Source organism: Anopheles stephensi, chromosome 2 (genome assembly GCF_013141755.1).
Source record: "Anopheles stephensi strain Indian chromosome 2, UCI_ANSTEP_V1.0, whole genome shotgun sequence".
Lineage (NCBI taxonomy): Eukaryota > Metazoa > Arthropoda > Insecta > Diptera > Culicidae > Anopheles > Anopheles stephensi.
This window is the reverse complement of record NC_050202.1, coordinates 29749223-29768379: the sequence shown is the minus strand read 5'-3', so window position 1 is coordinate 29768379 and position 19157 is coordinate 29749223. Positions and strand designations below refer to the sequence as shown.

Below are 19157 nucleotides of genomic sequence, written 5' to 3'. Positions count from 1 at the left end.
CGAATACCTTCTTGGCGGGGCATGAGTACGGCATCTTCATAACATGCCTCAGCCATCGTATCCAGCCGGTCTTCGTCAGGATGTCTGGTTCGCCGTATAGCTCAGCAAGCACGTGGTTCATCAACACACCGCCAAAGATTGTCTGGAGGATGCGTCGCTCGAACACATCCAGAACGTTTGCATCCTTCGCTCGGATGGTCCAAGACTCGTGGCCATCTAGGACCACCGGGCGATTCAGTGTGCAACAGATCTCACATTTCGTGCGGTCTCGAAGTCTTCTGGATCTCAGCAGACGGTGATGGCAGAAATAGGCACGATTTCCCAGCACAATGCGTCTTCGGATTTCGCTGCTGACTTCGTTGTCCGAAGTAACGACAGTCCCAAGATAGCAGAACTCCTCTACCACCTCGAGGTTGTCGCCGTCGGCTAACACGCTCTATCACGATCAGAGCCTCCGGCAAGCAGGTATTTCGGCTTCGTCGCATTGATCATCAGTCCAATTCATTCGAACGACCCCGACAGCATGCTCGATACTCTCACTCTGCAACTGCACCCCGTTCATGGTGGCCCATAACAACCGGATCAACTTTCCCGGAAAATGGTGCCGCTGCATAATATTCCATAGCTCATTCCTATCTATTGTATCGTAGGCTGCCTTGAAAAAATTAAGTCACAGAAAGCCAAAAATGGCAGGCTGAGACCATCGAGGTTGTAGTGCCAAGGAAGAAGAAGCAGAATGATGTTTTGTGCGATGACTCTATCGCTGAGAAAACATTTCCGATCGTTAAGTATAACCCTGTAAATTCGCCTTGAAAAGCGAATCCAATGATGAGGGAGCAAATCCAGGGAGTCCAGGCTGTTTTACAAGCTTGTAGAACCGTTCGGTCAAGGCGGTTCGACTCGTAACGGTCAGAGTATCGTTCTACAAAATCATTGTTGTATAAAATCAGCGTACATTTTTGCGCAGTGGCCAATCAATCAGAAAAGTCGATTTAAGTTTGCTTTTAGCTAAACTTTGCCAAATACAGTGAAATACCATAGGTAAACCTCAATTGAAAGATCTTTTAAACTAGTTCTGAGATCAAGAAGGATCGTCTGATCTGTTATGTTATGGTTTCGAAAACATTGAAAGCATGCTTACATTTGTTAATGCTTACGTTAATTTGAAACTGGAATCTGTGGTAAAACTCCTGCACGATACCGATTTAAATGCCTCAAAAATTGTGTGTGTGTAGCTGGGCCCTCAACACTTTATGAATATGTTCATATTGTTTATTTATTTATTTATTAATACTCTTTCCATAAGGCCAATGGGTGGAACAGTATCGGCAAATACAGGATGCATCAGCACTGCAACGATTCGAAACAATTGAATGAACGCAAAACATTGCCTACCTTTAGGCGTATGTCTATGATTTGCAATGGGTGAACACTGGATTGCATACATTTCGGCGCACTGATTAAAAGTGTTTGAATGTTTGTTTCTGAAGATGGTTCGTGAGGTATTGGCATTTTACTTCACCCTTTTCCTTATCCCACCTTTTTTTCATGTTCCACCCACTTTGGAAAATTATGTGTACTGAGCAAAGTGAGTAAGCATGGTATTATTTGATTGACCAGCTTGGCCTTTTTAATTTCACCAAGGACGGCTTGACCTTCCTACTGCTATGCAGTAGGAAATTGCTTGCAAGACTGATGGTTCTGCTAAGGATGTCATTAATATCCAACTATCTCATCATCTCAAACTCACCATATTGCGAAGAAAAAAACACCGAAACCATCCTCCATAAGCTGGTTTTACGTATATTCTTTATTTCGCTAGACATACATTTCCTTAACTAGGTGCTAACTCCTATCGTTTCACGTACTGGAGCAACTGGAACAAAAGGACTCCGGTTTCCCTAACTCGTTCTGTGTCACGTTGCATTACGAGCCGCGCACGCTTAACGCTTTCCGCCCGAACATCGTTCGTAAAGCATTAGCGTGCTGCAGCTCGTTGTAACTTTACTGTACCTACGTCGACGTAGATTAATCCCTACAGGAAACACAATCCTTCATCACCTATGCTACATGTACATGCCCCATTAGCATCGCAACTCGCGTCCCTCCGTCTGCTCCGATAAATAGAATCTACCTATAAATACACATGGCGTATAGAAAGTGTGCGAACTGTATGTACAATCATCCCGTCGCCCGGACACGCGGCATCTCTCTCTCTCTCTCTACTTGTGCGTTGTGATGCTCGCCTCCAGCTGCGCCTGGATCTGTTTCACAGCCGAGCTGGCCACAGCATGGCGCTTCAGTATGGTGTTGATCGTCTTCATCGACCGATTTTCGACCGCATCCCAGTCGACCGAAACCGAGCTCCGCAGCCGAATCGCATTGTTGCGCATATTGTTCGCCGTCACCGTGTCGTCCAGCGTCGTCTGGACGGTGCTCGCTGGTGGCGGTACTCTGCCCACGGCAACCGCCGTCAGATCGTCCTGTATGCCGCTCCGCTCGAGATATCGCCGTGCGACGGAATTAATCGCCACCGGCACATCCCGACTGCTGAGCTGGTTAACGCGGAACTTTGTCCGCTTGATCGAGGCAGAATGCGTTAGCTTAGTATCGGGCGCAGGCACATCGAAACTCTTCGTTGGAGCGACCGATCGTCTGCTCTCCGAGGTGACGGTAGTAACCGGTGTCGTCACAGAGCCAGTGTCGTCCAACACTATCTTCTGCTGTTTAACGATCGTCTTCCGCACCGTAGTGGTCGAAGCGATCCGTCCCGACCCGGTACTTGCGAAGGTGGTGGTGGTCGTGGTTGTGGTTGTCGCTGTGGCAGATGCCGCACTGTCCACGTCCTTTTTCTTCTTCGTAGTTGTGGTGGTGGATTTCTTGCGCACAACCGAGCCCGATGTGTCCACCTGCTCGGTTACGGTTGTTTCCTGTGACTGTTCCCGGCTTAACCGAGACCCAGCATTCCGATCACAAAACTTGGTATAGTTTTCCTTAAACACCGAATCCTCATTGCACAGGCTGATCGACTTGGGCAGGAACCGGAACGTGGGCAGCTTGAACGTTTCGTTCGCGAGAAAGTCGGGTCGCTGGGCGAGCTCGTTCAGTTTGTTCTGCGCCCGGGACGTACGGATCGTGTTCACCTTCGACTTCAAACTCTCCAGCTCACTGTCCAACTCGAGTGCGGGTGAGGTGGGCGAGACGGTGGTGGGCGCGTCCTCCGCAGCAGTAGTGCCCTCCGCTCTCCCGTCCAGTGCCTTCACGTTCGTGAGGGAAAGCTTTAGTAAATCGGATAGTTTGCGCAAATCGTCACGTACCTTGTCCAGGCGTGTTTCGGTCTGGTGGTTGTGTGGTGGATGCTGACTGTCAGCTGTCAGTGGTGGTGGTGGTGGTGAGGTGGGTGATGTGGCCGGTTCCGTGCACACGCTTGCCGTGGTGTCGCAGGAGGATGCCATTGAATCGCTATCTGCGGAAAGGCAGGAAAGGAAATCGGACGACCGGGACGCACGGTTCGGCCGCCCATCGGATTGGTTCGTATCAGTGTGTGTGTGTGGGGTGGGACGTGTGGTGGTGTGCGGGTGCTGGACGACGATGACGATGGTCTCTGATGCCGGCTCAGGACCACCGTCAGCTGCGCAAGCTTTCTGCGTTCGGTTAGTAGCAGGCGCAATGTGCTCCTCCTTTGCTAAGCTACTACAGCTACTAATACTGCCATTGCTATCACTACTGCAAATACTACTACTACCAGCGGTACGCTCCGTCGCAGAATCGTAGCAGGCGCCGCTAGCTGTCAAACTTCGTTGACTGCTGCCCGAACGCTCGTTATTAGTGGCGCACGAAGTAGGCACTGCCACTGTTGGCGGTGTGTTAGTGCAGAGCGGAAAGTTGCCGTTGCCAAGCGTCGTCGCGGTGGTAGTACGCATGCCTTCCGGTTCCTTCACACTCGGTTTGTTCTGCTGTGTCGTCAGCTCGAGCACTATCGGTAGTTCACTTTGGTCGTGGTGATGATGCTGCTGCTGCTTCGGATCGTCGTCGAAATGGTGATGGACAATATAGCTCAAAACATCCCCTTTCGGTGCTTCGCTGTCGGCGTGTATCTCTTCATCCTCATTCGCATCAGCGGCTACATTTACACGGCACGTTAGATAGAGGATAGCAGAACGAAGCAGAACGATGTTAGATTAGTTGGGTAACTATTCAACACACTTCTTCTAAGGGCCATGCTCTAGCAGTAGTTCTAAAATAGTAGTAAACACACACACACACACATGCACGCAAACTAACATCTCTCCGCACCATTGCTCTGTACGCTGGAAAAAGGCGCTATCCTACAGGACGCCATTTTTAACTCTCATTAAGCAGCTCCGGTGATGGTGCTTGTGGGTCCATACGTTTGCGGCAAGCTAACTCATCATCATCATCATCATCATCGGCACAAGGAAGCATTTTGTGGCGCAGATTATTAAACACGCAAAGGAGAAAGAAAGCAAGAACTCGTAAGCACAATTAATAGCGCAACAACCCTCCCCCCCCCCCTCTGAAAGCCATGACGCCATGTGATCGTGTTACATGATCCGAACGTCCTGGTTGGACAAAAAAACGAGACGAGGTCGGTAAATTGGTCAATTATTGGTATTATGGCAGCATGGGAAAGTCTTGCTTGTGAATTAATGCTTTAAACTACCGGAAAAAAAAACCCACGCAAACTCCGTATGTAGTCAGTTAGTGTCTACACAAACGCCACGGCAAACCGATTGTTGTTACCGGCAGAATAAAAAGTGGGACAAAACAGCAACAGGAAAACAGAGGGATGTAAACACTAACTGTGGTGGTCGGAAAGAACGGGGGTTGAACTGGCTCGATTGTTACACTAACATTTTACATTTACATCCTATCTGTGGCCAGGTCGTCCAGGTCGTCGGTGTCGTTGCGTCGAGCTACGAGGGGCGTTCTGCGTTGCGTTCGTAAGCTTGCTGGTCACAACTGGTGTCGGCACGAGATCGTTTGTTTTTCTCTCTCTCTAGTTAAACTCTAAGGAACACTATTTACATTGGCCAATTTGGCGGTTTTGTCCGAAAGCACAATTCCCCACTACTGGTTGGGCATTTTTGGTTGAGCTGAACGAACTCTAGGGTTTTGCTACTAGCAATGCTTACAGTGGGAACAGTATACTCAATTTACTGTCACGATCTGAGGGAATGCAACAGATAACAGCAGCAAGGAAAGAAAAGCCGACCGACACCGAGGTGGACAAGAAAACCCACACGTGGGAAGGAAAAGAAAGACGAAAAACGTCGTTAGGACATTCAAGGATAGTACTGTACATACACGCGCAGTCTTTCCGTTTTAGAAATGGAGATGATTTTAAACAATATTTACAACTTTTGTACAGTGAAGGTGCGTGTTACGCTATCGCCAATGCGCTTGGTTTAGTGCTAGCTAAAGGAAGCGGTTGCTTTTGAATGCGAAATTTCATTCCTGAATGTGCAGAACCTCATGATGATGATGATGATGATGAATTTTAAAATGAACGAGATATGCTGTATGTTTGGTCTTGTGTTTGCGGAATGCAGACAGACGTAATGTAACCGGCACCACCTAAACGTTACTCAAGGCTTCCGATGCCATCCTGGTGCTGATCACCGTTACACCAAGCGTTACCGTTTAGCGATCCGAAGGGAACAAATAAAATGTTCGTCACGCGAAAAAGAAAAAAAAATGAACGAAAAAAAAAAAAACAGCCGCACATCACGTGTGACCGACGGACTAACCTCGCGCTATACTGCCTCTCCGACTGCCGGACGTGTTGCTGCCGTTCGCTAGCCCTGCCAGCTCCGGTAGCGTCGGTCGCCGCAGCTGTACGGTTTCACCGGACGGGGCAATAATGTTCTCCGTGTCCTGCTCGAACGCGTACCGATTGTTGGGCGTTTCGTCCCACTTGCCCACCAGCTCCTTCAGATTGTCCTTCGCAATTTCGGCATTCTGAAACGGGCAGGTACAACAGCATGAGCATGAGAATGTCCGACATCGCCGCCGTCGTTACAATCCAATCAGTTTCGTACGTGCTTATCGCCTACCGTCACATTGCTACTGTTGTTGTTGCTTTCCAGCAGGATCGGCTTGAAGTTTGTGAGGGATGGTCGTCGGTTTGTTGGATGGTACTGTGGTTTCCGCTTGATCCACTTGTGTTTGAGCGCATCCTCGGCCGTTAGCCGTTCTCTGCAGCGATAGAGGAAAGACGTTTGCGATATTAGACCTTAAGCAAACTGTGAACCGCGCAATTGTGTGTCGCTTACTTCTGTTCCTTCACCAAACAACGGTTTATAAAGTCAATAGCCTCCTCGGACACACTGTCGAACGCTTCGTCCAGGAAATCGTACCGCCCGATCGTAATGTTTCCCATCGTCTGGATGTCGTCCTCACCGGCAAACGGTGACAGGCCCGATACGCTAAAACGAGAAGCAATTCCAACACATTAGCTGGTCGTCCGCGGTGCAAGTCATCCACCGAACGTACAGCACATAGGCGATGACGCCAACGCTCCACATGTCCGTCGCGAACGAGATCGCCTCAAAGTTGACCACCTCCGGTGCAACAAACTCGGGCGTACCGAACAGCACCTGCAGCTTGTTGTCCGGATCGTACTCGCGCGCCAGCCCGAAATCGATTATCTTGATCCGATTCCCGCTCTCGGTCAGGCACAGTATGTTCTCCGGCTTCATGTCCAGATGAATGATGTTATTGCCGTGTATGTACGCCACCGCATCGCAGATCTGGCGCATAAAGATCGCGCACGCCTTCTCGGTCAGCACGAACTTTTCGTCCAGCACCCGGTCGAACAGCTCACCGCCCTCGACGCTGCAAAGTGGATGTAGCAGTTCCGATTACAGGCCCACACGCGAAACAACGCGCCGTTCGCTACTTACAGCTCCATCATGACGCAGAAGGTCCGATCGAACTCGTACGCCGCGTACAGCTGGGCGATCTTCGAGTGGTGCAGCACGTTCATCATGTGCACCTCGCGTTCGATGTTACGCCGGTCGCCCTTCTTTACGATCTGGATGAATTTGGCCGCCAGCCGGACGCCCGTCGACTTTTCCTTGCATTTGTAGACGACACCGAACTTGCCTCTGTAGGTGAAACGAAATGGCGCTGGTCAGTAAGGATAATGCTGAGCTAGTTGCACAGGATATACTGGTGCCTAATGAAGTCTACAATTTTGCTGTCGATAACCTAATTCCTCTACTAATAAACACCCGATCGATTAATCAAATCGACAATTTTGAACGGTGACGCATCCAGTGCGGAATGTCAATACATTAACATCTCCACACTTCCGATTGATTCTGGATTTTTTTCTTCCGAGGTCCCTCTATTCCTAACCCTATTCGTCATACAGTTGGCAAGCATTATTCATCGTGCGCGACAGGAAATCTGGTTAACATCGCAACACGTGCAAACATTCCGAAGGTTAGTCGCAACAGTGGCTGTGGGACATTGGCATCATAACTTTCCCTGCCACCTAGCGTCTCTGCTGGTCTATCAATCGATACATATACTGCCCTGCCACGTTTAGCGCTGCCACCGATTGTTAGTGCGACAGTGCTGTACCACGTGAGTCGAACGCCACTTCGCTAACCAAGATACGGCCACCGTACAGGAATGACACCCCACGGTGAAACCATTCGAAAACCGAGGATTATAAGCCGGCCACAAACACATCGCCAAACGGGGTGTCTCGTAGCGCTTCCCAACCCACCCTACTAGACTAACAGGTGCTTCGAACATCGACCGACATCGTGGTATTGCCGATGGAAAAACATCACCCCCATTACCCCATCGGGCAAAGGAATCTGCTTGACCCCGCACACGGTCAGTCTGCTTAGGAGCAGTCTGAAAAGTCGAACCCGCGTGTCAGCGGATGATGAAAGATGGACAATCCGGCCATCCGGACCGTCCCGTGCCGACGCAAGCGACGACGACGACGACGACGACGACCACAACATCCCGCGACAGTGGCGATGCGTTCTAATTTTAAACTGCCCACCGCACACAGCCGCACACTCCGACCACTGCCACGGCTGCTGCTGCGCTGACTGCTTCGTTACTGACCTGCCAAGCTCGGAGCTGAGCTCGTATATCTGTTTTGGATCGATGCCTCGCTTAATTTCCACCTCTCGGTACGGGAACGCTGGTGGTATGTCTGCAACAGGAAAGAAGAAACACGAGGAAATGATTACTTAAAGCAGCACAAACACACACACACACACACACGCAGAGCTACGAATAAAATTAAGTACCAGTACCAGATTTGTTGCCACAGTTGTCGAAGTTAATAATTTTAAGCGCGTGTGATAAATGTCCTGTGTCTAATTCGGAATGCAAATAAACGATGCACCTTTGACGTTTAACATTTACGGTCGCGTGTTTGTGTGTGTGCGTTGTACTAAAAGCAGGTTACTAGCGTTTTTAGTACAAACGATCAGATTCAACTGCTGGTTGACAGATCCAACAACTGCGCACTTTCGGTGAAACGATTCTACGCTTGCATTACAATTGACCGTGATCGATCTATCTTTTCGGCCAGACACACACACACACACACAACAGTGGCCGTTTGTTTGACCGTCAAAATGCTGCTGCCCGATTGCACGAATGTCACCCGAAAATCGATGCATCTCGCGTGCTCGGTGCAGTCCTGTACACGCTTGCACTTACTCTTGGCACCGATCGAACGAATTCCGCTACGGACAGTCACGAGAGGGTGTTTGCTGTTTTGTCTGCCCCGATTGGTTTCGCCATTGGCCAACACTAGCGGGAGTAACCGTCCCGGAATGTTTACCGTCGATCTTCTCACATTTCCACCCGCCAACCGGACGAAACCGTCGATCGGTTTCGTTTAGCCGCACGATCAGGCCGGTGTCAATTGGATTAGACTGTCGGCCGTCCGATGGGCGGCGTTTAGTAGTAGACCGGATTGAATTAATTAATCCAACTGCATGTATACACGTCGCCACCAACCGAGTGGCGAGCAGGACGGTCAAAGTAAATGAAAATATATCACTTTCGGCCATCGACACGGCTGTAGCGTCCATTGCAAAAGGCCAGAAGGGGAGGAACCGCGGGGAACGAAGACGGCGGCGGGGCCCGAATTAAGTCCGTCTGTTTATTTCCCTGTTGGCAACGAACGGGCCCTTTTTTTTCTTTTCTTTTGGGAGCGATTGAGGAAATGATGTTGGCAGCCGATTCTAATCGTGCCGTGTCGTGCAAAAGGGGAGGGTAAGCTAATGCAGCCGGCGCGAGGCAAACTAAGATGTCCTGTCATGTAATTTTGAATACTTTTAGCCACTCAGTCCCATCGGCAAGGAACTACAGGCACTACAGGAACGGAATGCTTCAGGCGACCATAAATGGTGAAACGATATGATCACTTGGCACTCGTGGTGGAAAGTCAGGGTCCCATAGTTGAAGCAGCTTGCAGCAGCAGCTTCAAATAGTTGAAGCAGCTTGAGATATCTCACAGAGCTTTTAGCTTTGCGTGCAAGCTTAGCCAAGAATCGGTGATACATTGTAGGATACTGCACTGCATCAGTATTTTGTTTGGGGCTGCTTTCTGCTTGATCGCGTTTAGTGGGTCTAGATTATTGCTCTGGATTTCAATGATTTTTTGTTGGGATAGGAGAAAATGGTGGTCCAGCAGCTACACTTCTAACCCACCAAGGCTCTGCGCCAGGGAGATAGGTTTTCCTATCTTGTCTTCAAGCTATATCTAGTTGTCTCTAGCCATTCGCGGCTCAGAGGTGGAAAGTTAGGGGACGATCTTCTTTAAGGCAATAAATATAAGTCGAACACTAAAATGATGATGGCATCAAGAGTGGCACTACCAACAGAAACGTGTTCACGGACGCACAAAGTACGTGTCGCAACGGACGAAACTGGGACTAAATAGAACTTCTATAGTCCCAGTACGCACATACGCCTCTGAGACATGGACTTCCTAGCCTTCGTAGAGATGATGTTGAGAAGGGGATGATGATGTTGTGCTGCGACAAAGACCAGGCCAGGCTCGATCAAATCAAATCATCGAGCTAACCAGCTGATCATATCATGAAAATGGCACAAGACGATCTGTTCTAAACTAGGTATTTGATTGCAAACTTGGTGGTAGCTGGAATTACGGTGTTGAGGAGTCCGGTATCAGACTCGGCCTATCGGATTGTTCAAGGGGAATACTAGCCTGCAGCAGAGCTAGTAGCTGAGCAGGCCAAGACCATAAAACAGTTGTAGATGTAGATGTTTTAAAAAGTTTTTAGATGCATTCAGAGCATTCGCATTTTCTTCAGATTTGATAATTAGTTTATCAGCTAGACACTGTTCATTGTGCACCTCTAGATCGTGCTCTGCTCCACTCATAAGAAGAAGAGGAAACTTCTCCACCCAAAATACCTGTCGCGACGAACGAAGCTGGAACTGTACAGAACATTAATAGCTCCAACATTCCAGCTCATACGCTTCTGAGACATAGACTCTGTCAGCTAATCCAAAACTGACGAAACCCCTTAGTCGCGTTCGAGAGGAAGATGCTCAGAAGGGCTTTTGGCCCCGTATATGAAGATCGCACAATAAGACTCGCCAGGCTCCGTTGGGTTGATTCTTTCAGGAGAATAACACCGGACGAATAACACAGCCCGTAAAGTCCTTTTAGGCTGTCCACACGGACAGAGAAGGCGTGGTAGGCCCAATGCGAACCAGAACACCATTTTACGTGAGACTGTTCTTCGTGAACTTTCTTTTTATTATGAATTCAATTTTTAAATTCCCCTTCTCACTGGTATCTATGGATGTAACGTTTCAAACGATCCTTACTCTAAGAATGTAACGCTTGGAACGCTTCCGAAGCGTTTCATACAAACCAGAATGTTTCTCTTCGATTTTAAATAAAGTAAATTAACTGATTCTTTACTGATACAAATTGGCTGTTCGTGATGAAGTGAAAAAAGAAAGAATGCCTCAAAACCAACTGGAAAGAAGGCCTATCCTTATTATAAATTTATAAGAAATAAATCTAAAGAAAAACTAACCTATCTGAATAAGAGAAATTATTCAGATTTTCTTCGCACGGCAGGACTTCAAATTCGAGGTTCAAATCCGATTTGGGCCGTTTGTCTCATGGTGAGAGTTGACTATTCAACTATACGGTAGCAGTAAGTTTAGTAAGCCAGAAATGGAAGGCATGACCTTAAGAGGTCTTTAGGCCAAAAGAAAATGAAGAATGAAATCGTTCCACAAGACATTAATTTATTGTAGTTACATCAAACGTTTTGTATTGAACCTGCAAAATAAACTAATTGTCAACTAAATACACAATTATTATCTACACAAGTCACAGATAATTTCCCATCCCTAACCATGCATGGTTGCAAAACAGCGGCCATTAAATTATTTTTGTCCTAATTGCCCAACCCAACGCTCCTTCATTTAGTTCCCGGTGGGGATCGACCCCGCCATCGATTACCGCTGCAATTGACCAAATAATGTTCGCGTGGGACGAACTTACAGCATTTATATTTACATTCTAATTATTATTAGCCACGGTCAAACCCGGCGACCAGTTCAAAACGCAAATGCACTCTGGCGTGCCCTTGAGCGGGATGCCATTGGGGTTGCTTTATGGTAACTAGGTAGGTGAGGGAGTTTTCGTAAGGACAGGATGCAGTGATGCCCGCTCATTTCCTGTCTTCCCGTTTCTGGGCTTTCGGTTTGTTGCGAGGATGGGACCGGAAGCCCCGGCGAAGGGGATGTCTTTATTTCGGGAAATTGCAATCATCGTCCGGTGTAAATGTACCGAATCAACCGCTCAATGAACGATCGCGGGCGGCCATTGCACTGCAAACCACCGGCGCTACCCACCAGAAGCTACCCGGTACATCCACACGGCACCTTGACTTGTGCGAGGCTAGTGATGGTACAAAAATCAGCTAAAAGAAAAACCCCCCGTTTAATACTGGGTGGTTCAACTCAATTCAACAGAAGGTTTGGCCCCATTTTTTTAAACATCCGTGTATTCCGTGCTCTTGTACGGACATTAATCTTGGCCCGATTTTTGGCTGCTAAGCAAGTTTTTTGCTGTTGTTGTTGCTGCTGCTTTTGCGCTCGCCCGTTACGCCACTATCGCTTACTTGGCTTCAATTTGCGTTCATCACTCATCCACTTGTCGTTTCGCACCGTACACACATCGGGAAAAGAGAAAGGAAATGAAACAGAGCCCTGGATTGAGGGAAAAAATATTAATCAAACGATCGTTCAACAGCGATCGATACGCAATCGACTTGAGCCACACCCGAGAGAAAGAGTCGCGCAAAGCTTGTTGTTGACCTGCTTTTCTGCTGCATAAGACACAAACAAACTGTCTTGTGAAAATAACACACATACGCACACACCAACGCAAGCGGAACAATATCTTACGCAGACACTGCGAAACACGCAAAAATGTGTTTCGAAAACAAAATTATAAATGGCGCAAACCCGCACATGAATGGTGCCATTTTTTCTTGTTGTTGCAAATCTGTGAAGAAAAAATGTTGTTTTGGCGATTTTTTTGTGTGTGTGGTTCGTTTATTTTAAGCCCCTTCTTCCGATATGGCTCCGTTCGATTTTTTATCTGTACTAAAAGGGGTTTTCCACGTGTACTAAAAAGGAAAGTTGGTAGCAATCGAGAGCTATAGCAACAACTGTTTGTTCTGCTTCTTTTTACGCCACAATTAAACCTTAATTGTAAGAAACGAATGTTCAAAAAATTATGTACAATCTTTTAGTACACTGTACTAAATAGTAAAAATTGTAGTTTGTGATAAAGTGGATCGCTTGATTAACAAATCTAATTTGAACAATTTTCTTTACCTAAAAAATGTATTGCTCTAAACAATTGCTGAGTTCTTTCTCTCCTAAATTAAAAAAACCACAATTTTTTTGTATTTAAATAAGAATCAAACTCAAAACTATGCTCCTTAATGCTACTCACTTTGATTGACCTTGCACTTTAGCGATACACGAGGCCAAGCAAACCCTGTTCGCCCCGTGCTGTCAGGTGCTGTCCTTTCGCTATTTTCGGTTTTCGAACCAGACCGAAAATAAAAATCAACCGAGAGCCATAGCAGGCAGCTACAGGCCCTCGCTCACTCAAGGAAGAAGAAAAAACAAACACAAGGAGGACATCCTCCAGCGTGACAATCATTAATCTTTCGCACAAAAACTTTCTTTCGCTGGTCGGTGAACATAAAATAACATTAATGTTTCATCCTGTTTCAGTCACACATTCTAGCATTCTAGCCGTCGGAAACAATATCTGTATGGGCCACGGGTGTTCTGTGCTTCGGATAGCGTAAAACTGGGGTCCAGCGGAAAGTGAAACATTACTTTCACTCGCATTCCAAGCATCTCCCTCTCTCTCTCTCTCTCTGCTATTAAACGTTGACCAGCCCAGACTTGGCCACCCGAACGCTCGCCGACAGATCAACAATCGAGCTGTGTTGGTTTAAAGTGTTTCTTTGTCGACATTTATCATCAAAATACAAGAAGACCGTAGACGATTGTCATGAAATTTGCTAGGGACTCACACGCGTAGGAGAGATACACAAAAAAAAACATAAATACCTTTCCACACACAAATTGGCCCCTGCCAGATGGAAGAAAGGAATGGCCACAAGGGTGTGTTTTAGCGGTTGTGTAAACTGTCACAGGTTGGTTCTTTTGCACTCGGCTACCGCGCAGCAAGCGGCATTACGGTGAGTAATGAGCCGACAATGGTGGCAAACAACCGGTAACAATTGAAGGTGTTAATCGGTTGGAACCGGGGGCTTCTCAAGTTCAGCACAAATGTTAATTGTTTCAGGGAAGCATTCTGATTGTTATGTAGTGAGAAGTGTTTTAAATTATGCAAAATGTAATTATTATTATATATTATATATTTTATGGGAACATAAATAAATTTTTTTGCGAAGTACCTCTGGTTTAAACCCAATAAGGAACAGTGAAAAAAGAAGATAATTCTAAATCTGCTTTATGATGGAGGCGCCTGGTTGTTTGTGGCAAAGCACATGTTCTGAAACCAATACGGTCTACCCTGTCATAACAATTTTAATCCGTTTCGGTGTTGCATTAGTTGTGTAACTATCTCGTTATGGCTGAGAATTTTTTTAGTACTATTTATTTCTTCTTCATCTTCCTTGGCACCCAAGCTTGAAAGATCTCGGTCTGCCATTTCTGGCTTTCTGTGACTTGATTTTTAACCTTGGCAAAGAAGTCAGCTCTGCGTACGGGGAGGTGGTCTGGTTGAGATTTGAACTCCGGTCCTGTCGTGACTGGACCACCTCAATTTTTTTTCTCTTTTTTTTAAGTTATTCAATTCTGCTAGCTCTTCAGACAAATTACCAATTAGAAAAAGTTACCTTGAAAAGAATTAGCTGTTCTTCAACGATTTAAACACTTTGACAAAGCCTTATAACATTGCTTCTCATTAAATGTCAGTAAAAGCTATTGCAAAAAATATTACAGTTCAGGAAGAAGCATAGCCTAATTCAGTAATTTGTTAAACTACAACCACATTGGATGTGCCAAAATTTTGAAATTTGGGATGCATTTAGGGACCAATCTGTTAAATTAGTATTTCTATTGCCATTTACTTCGAGGAAGCACTGTAGGATTGCTCCAATAATTTTAAGGAATCAACTAAACATTTTATTTTAAATTAGCATAGATTAGCTCAATTTTAACTGATTGCTTATCAAAATGGTTTTCTTCCAATCTATCATTAAGCAAGGGTCAAGGGATTAAACTTGTCGTCACATCCATAATTTTGCATCATTAAACACATGAAAGAGCTCAATAATTTAGCTTAAAAGTCACTCTAAAACGATATACCACTTGAAACTGTTTTGCGATGGAGACGCCTGGTTAATCATACTGAAGCACATTCTTCATACAGAGTTTCGATCCATATAATCATTTAGAGGATTGTTTCAAATGAATGGTGGAATATTACAAGTTCACTGTAGAACTTTGCCACCATGTAGAAAATTTTTGAGTACAGTTAGGGAAAATAAGCACGCGTCGAGGATTGAGGATCAAATCCCATCCAGGCCCGCCTCCCTGTACGTAAGCCAGACTATCAAGTACCGGGTAAAAATGCGGGTAAGTCACAGAAAGCTAGAAATCACAGACCTCTAGGCGTTGTAGAGTCATTTAAGAAGAAAAAATAGTTTGCAAAATTCTCTTATATGATTGCAAAGTTCCACAGAACACTTCCATCGGAAGAGTATGATCAAGTATTGTACATGTTAACGAACGACCATTCAACACCATTTACTTACCACCGAGAGGATCTGTTTCGTCCACGTGTATCATGTTGGCTGATGAAGACGCTTCTGTACTGCTTACGAAGACGATTGGTTGTAGTAGCTTAACGTTTGAAAGCGTTTAATGTAATCCTCTCTAAGTTTAGTGCTGTAGATTCGATTCTCCTAGCTGCAAACGGGTGGCTTCTAGTGCATACGTAACCTGAAAGGAAAATTAAGCAACGGAACGGTTTTATTTGATTGATAAAAAGCAATGCTTCGCGCCGGGCTGTGTCTTATCCTGATCTTGAGTAAGACCGGTAGTAACGCTTATTGGCACACGCAGTGAAAAATGTTAATTCATTGTCAACCGTAATTGGTGTGTAATTGCTGCACTTGAAAAGTGGCACCCACAGCGAAGAAGCGCCATCCGCTACCCAACCCGATCCTTCCCTCCCGATTATCAGTATGTACCTTTCACAGCGTCCCCGTACCTCGCAACGTTCTCGAGCCGTCGCCACGAGCAAACTGCAGCGGATCGATCGTTAATGCTTCGATGAGTTCAAATTCTTCGCATGGTTTAATTAGCCCGGCGGCCCCCCGGCTCGGCTGTCCGTTCACCGGCGCATTAATTCGCCGCCCATAAGCCTTCATTTCACTTTCACACCACCATTGTTTTCGGACGTGCTCAGTAAAATCCGATCCGACCGGGCATTCGAGTGAAAATCCGATCACAAACACTAACACACTAAGATAATGGTTTGCCTGCCAACATTTACCAACCATGAGCGCTGCCGGCAAGTCAAGGGAGCACGGGCGAGGTTAGGGTCGACGAGATGGGCCCACTTCCGGTCAGCAGGGGGGGGAGGGGGCAATGGTGGTGATGTGGCACGTTTTATTTACCATTCATTCACCTTTCAAAGGCCCGATGTTGCGGAAGTGAGGTTTGCTAATAAAATTTTACATTTAGAGGCAAGCGAGAGCGCGAGAGAGAGCGAGAGAGAGATTGGTATATTCAACTTAAGCCGCTTAGAGCCGGGTGGGTTGCCGGAGTAGCGTCTGGTTGTCGGCATGGACGGATTACGGTTGGATTTACAATCGAAGCCGCTTAACTGCACCTCCTTCATCACAGTACACGCGTTCCCTTATATGGACAATCACCCCACGGCATCGCCAACCGGAAGGAAGTTATCCCACAATGTAAACAAATTGCGTCGAACCTAATCAATTGTGCGTGTTCTCGACGGAATCAAACGCTCACACACACACACAACGTAATCCGTCTGTTGGTGGTGGTGTTGATCGTACACGACGCTCAAGGGACGCACGTTGATGTTTGTATACGTGTCAGCCGTTTTTTGCGATGTTTCGCCTTCGCCACGCCACGCCATCGGTTCGACAAAATGGATGAGTGTACCACCGGCCGATCTCTGACGTCCCTGGAGCCGATGATACAGCCGTCACATTCCTGCCTGCCAGCCAGCCAGCCTGCCTGTCAGTCGGTCCACCGACCATCTCGGCAGTGCTGGTGGGATGGATGCTTATTTTTGGAAATTGCCGACGACGACGGTGCCGACGAGTTCGACGTATACTCTGCATTTCCCTCTCGAAACACTCCACCCTTCCCCCCATCTCCTCATCCCCAATTTCCCGAGTGCTGGTGACGTAACGTGCTGGGGGAAAAGCGCAACAGCGGTCTACACCGATCAGCGATCAAATGGATGACGGTGACAGGCGACCAACAACAAAAAAAACCGATCTCGCACACACAGACAACTTAAACTAACACCAGGGCTGTGCACACGCGCACCACCCACTGCCACGCTCAAGACACCCGATCCCAGAAATAAACATCTTCCCGAGCCCTTCTCAAGGTTAGCACGCCGTCATGTCATTTCCTTCCACGGGGTTCACGCGTTCTAGCAGCGATCAGTTTCCATTAGCCGCGAGCGCGCGCCATCTGGCGGTGGAACATCCGGACCGCCTTCTTTTTCACATTCCAAGCTCCGACACTCCCCCCCCCGGCTTCAATCGACGAGCGTCTCACCGCACATGTACGGACCTTGGTCCCTTTTTTCGCATCAACTCGGGCCTACTTTTGCTTTCTATTTTTCTGTCCCAGACAGATCAAACTGAAAACTGCTGTTGGAGCCATGCTTCCGAAAACCGCAGCGTTTGTGTGCGTGAGAACACGCCAACGAAAAGTGCATTCCTTTCCCTGTCGCGTCGCCATTATGTCGCCAATAAATAAAACAACAAACATACACACAAATTGTGACCGAGATCATTTGATGGTTGGTGAGGTACCGTTTTCTCGGACTCTGGGAGATGGATTTCCGATTCGAAAGCGGTTGACGGAGTGGAATCTGCTGTTTACCCTTCAACGTCCTCATTTCTAGCCGCCGCACAATGATGTGTGACAATAAGAAAAAGGGGGACCTTGCGGGACGGACTCTTTCAAATGCTTTGTCTCGCTGTCTCGCAACAAATCGGCGATGTCTCGGCGATCCCACAAGATCTTGCTTCATGATCATCGAGTTAACGCGTGTTTAGTGACGCTTCACTAATTGCGTGCTAGTTTCCATTTGGGCTAATCGATAAAATGTAAACAAAATGATAAGCGGCGAATCCCAACCGTAATCCCAACGATTTCTAAAGGGAACGATCTAACCTCATTTTCGAAGCGATCAACTTGTTTGATATCTTGATGGTAATTCTGGGAAATTTCCGACCACCTTAACCACTAAAGTTACCCAAAACACCATCCCAAGTATTCACCTTCAGAATATGGTGTGCTGCTGCCGAAAGACACTTCCACTTAACAGGTAGTTGTCATCGATCGTTTGTCCGATTCGGAACACAATTACACACGTACACTCACACACACACGCGCAATATCGCACACACAATTCGGGTTCGGTTCAAAACAACCAAAATTCTATTCAACACAACCAAACCGTCACTTCCCTTCTCGTGGGACTTTGGATTTGTTCCTTTTTCTTTTTTCTTTTGCGTTCGCTCTGCTTCGTCGTCAGGTTTTCTTCTTGTTCCACTTCTTACAGCGCAGTACTAAAACGCACTTGAATCGAGATTTTCTTGTTCGAGCAGACGAAGACACTCAGACACGCAGAACACGCCACTATGAGGAGGACAGCAGGCGCTGGATGAAATTCCTTCGGTGTCGATTTTTCCTACCCGGACAATCGCTACACAGAATTGAATTCCCTTTTTGGCTCGCACGTCGACCAATTGTGACTTGTTTGAAGTTTTTTTTTTTCTTTTCTTCTTTTCCTTTCTTCGGACAAGCGCGCGCCTACCGAGCAACGTTTGCTCGCACGTCGTATCGCACCGAGAGCAGCACTGAGAATCACTCCACCGATCTGCGCCCGGTCCCGAAAGATGGCTTTAGCGAGGTGCAAAATTCTTCCCCGTGCATGATCTCGCACAGCTGGCGTACGGGCGAGTTGCGCAGCACGGTTTTGCGCCTGCCCCGATCGAGTGAGACCGTGAACGTGAGTGACTTTGGGTGCCGGTGGAGAGCGCCGCGTGGCCTTTCTTTGACCGAATAAGTCGACCTCCGTAGTGCAAGCGCGCCCGTATAACAGTTCACGCGGCTGTTATACTGATGTTTGGTAAGGTATCTTTAGGTATTTCGATTTTAAGAAACCTTTCCAAACAGCCACTCACTCTCGAGATGCTGAGATGAGTCGTCTGGGTGAGTTTTCCGACACAATTAAGCCAAGACGCTCAGCCCTATCAAACTCGTCTCGCTCGGTTAGGCATCGTGCTACTACCCCTCGACCATATGAATCAACCGAAGGACAC

General features: G+C 47.1%; 1 protein-coding gene across 7 annotated transcripts; it reads right to left on the bottom strand.

Moving 5' to 3' along the window:
• Positions 1 to 1787: 1787 nt before the first annotated feature.
• On the bottom strand, positions 1788 to 18769 carry LOC118506138 (calcium/calmodulin-dependent protein kinase type IV). 7 transcript variants are annotated; one of them, XM_036042884.1, is made up of 10 exons: positions 18111 to 18769; positions 15369 to 15555; positions 8113 to 8203; positions 6927 to 7130; positions 6517 to 6858; positions 6297 to 6449; positions 6063 to 6219; positions 5772 to 5982; positions 3746 to 4123; positions 1788 to 3466 (listed from the first exon to the last, which is right to left on the bottom strand). In XM_036042884.1, the coding sequence occupies exons 2-10, from the start codon at positions 15400 to 15402 to the stop codon at positions 2223 to 2225; spliced, it is 2814 nt and encodes a 937-aa protein (XP_035898777.1). In that variant the 5' UTR covers positions 15403 to 15555; positions 18111 to 18769; the 3' UTR covers positions 1788 to 2222. The 7 variants fall into 7 exon arrangements, with proteins under 7 accessions (XP_035898777.1, XP_035898776.1, XP_035898779.1 ...); XM_036042883.1 differs by having other exon boundaries at positions 1788 to 3257; positions 3318 to 4123; positions 18111 to 18768; XM_036042886.1 differs by lacking the exon at positions 3746 to 4123 and having other exon boundaries at positions 1788 to 3257; positions 3318 to 3466; positions 18111 to 18765.
• Between the last annotated feature and the right edge of the window lie 388 nt (positions 18770 to 19157).

Excerpts from the sequence above, each read along its gene's own strand:
- LOC118506138 (XM_036042879.1), bottom strand. The coding sequence starts at position 15,402 with ATGATACACGTGGACGAAACAGATCCTCTCGGTG. Across the intron at positions 6,859-6,926 it reads TTCTGCGTCATGATGGAGCT|CGTCGAGGGCGGTGAGCTGT; the intron begins GTAAGTAGCGAA and ends TCCACTTTGCAG. Across the intron at positions 6,450-6,516 it reads GGCGTCATCGCCTATGTGCT|CGTATCGGGCCTGTCACCGT; the intron begins GTACGTTCGGTG and ends TTCTCGTTTTAG.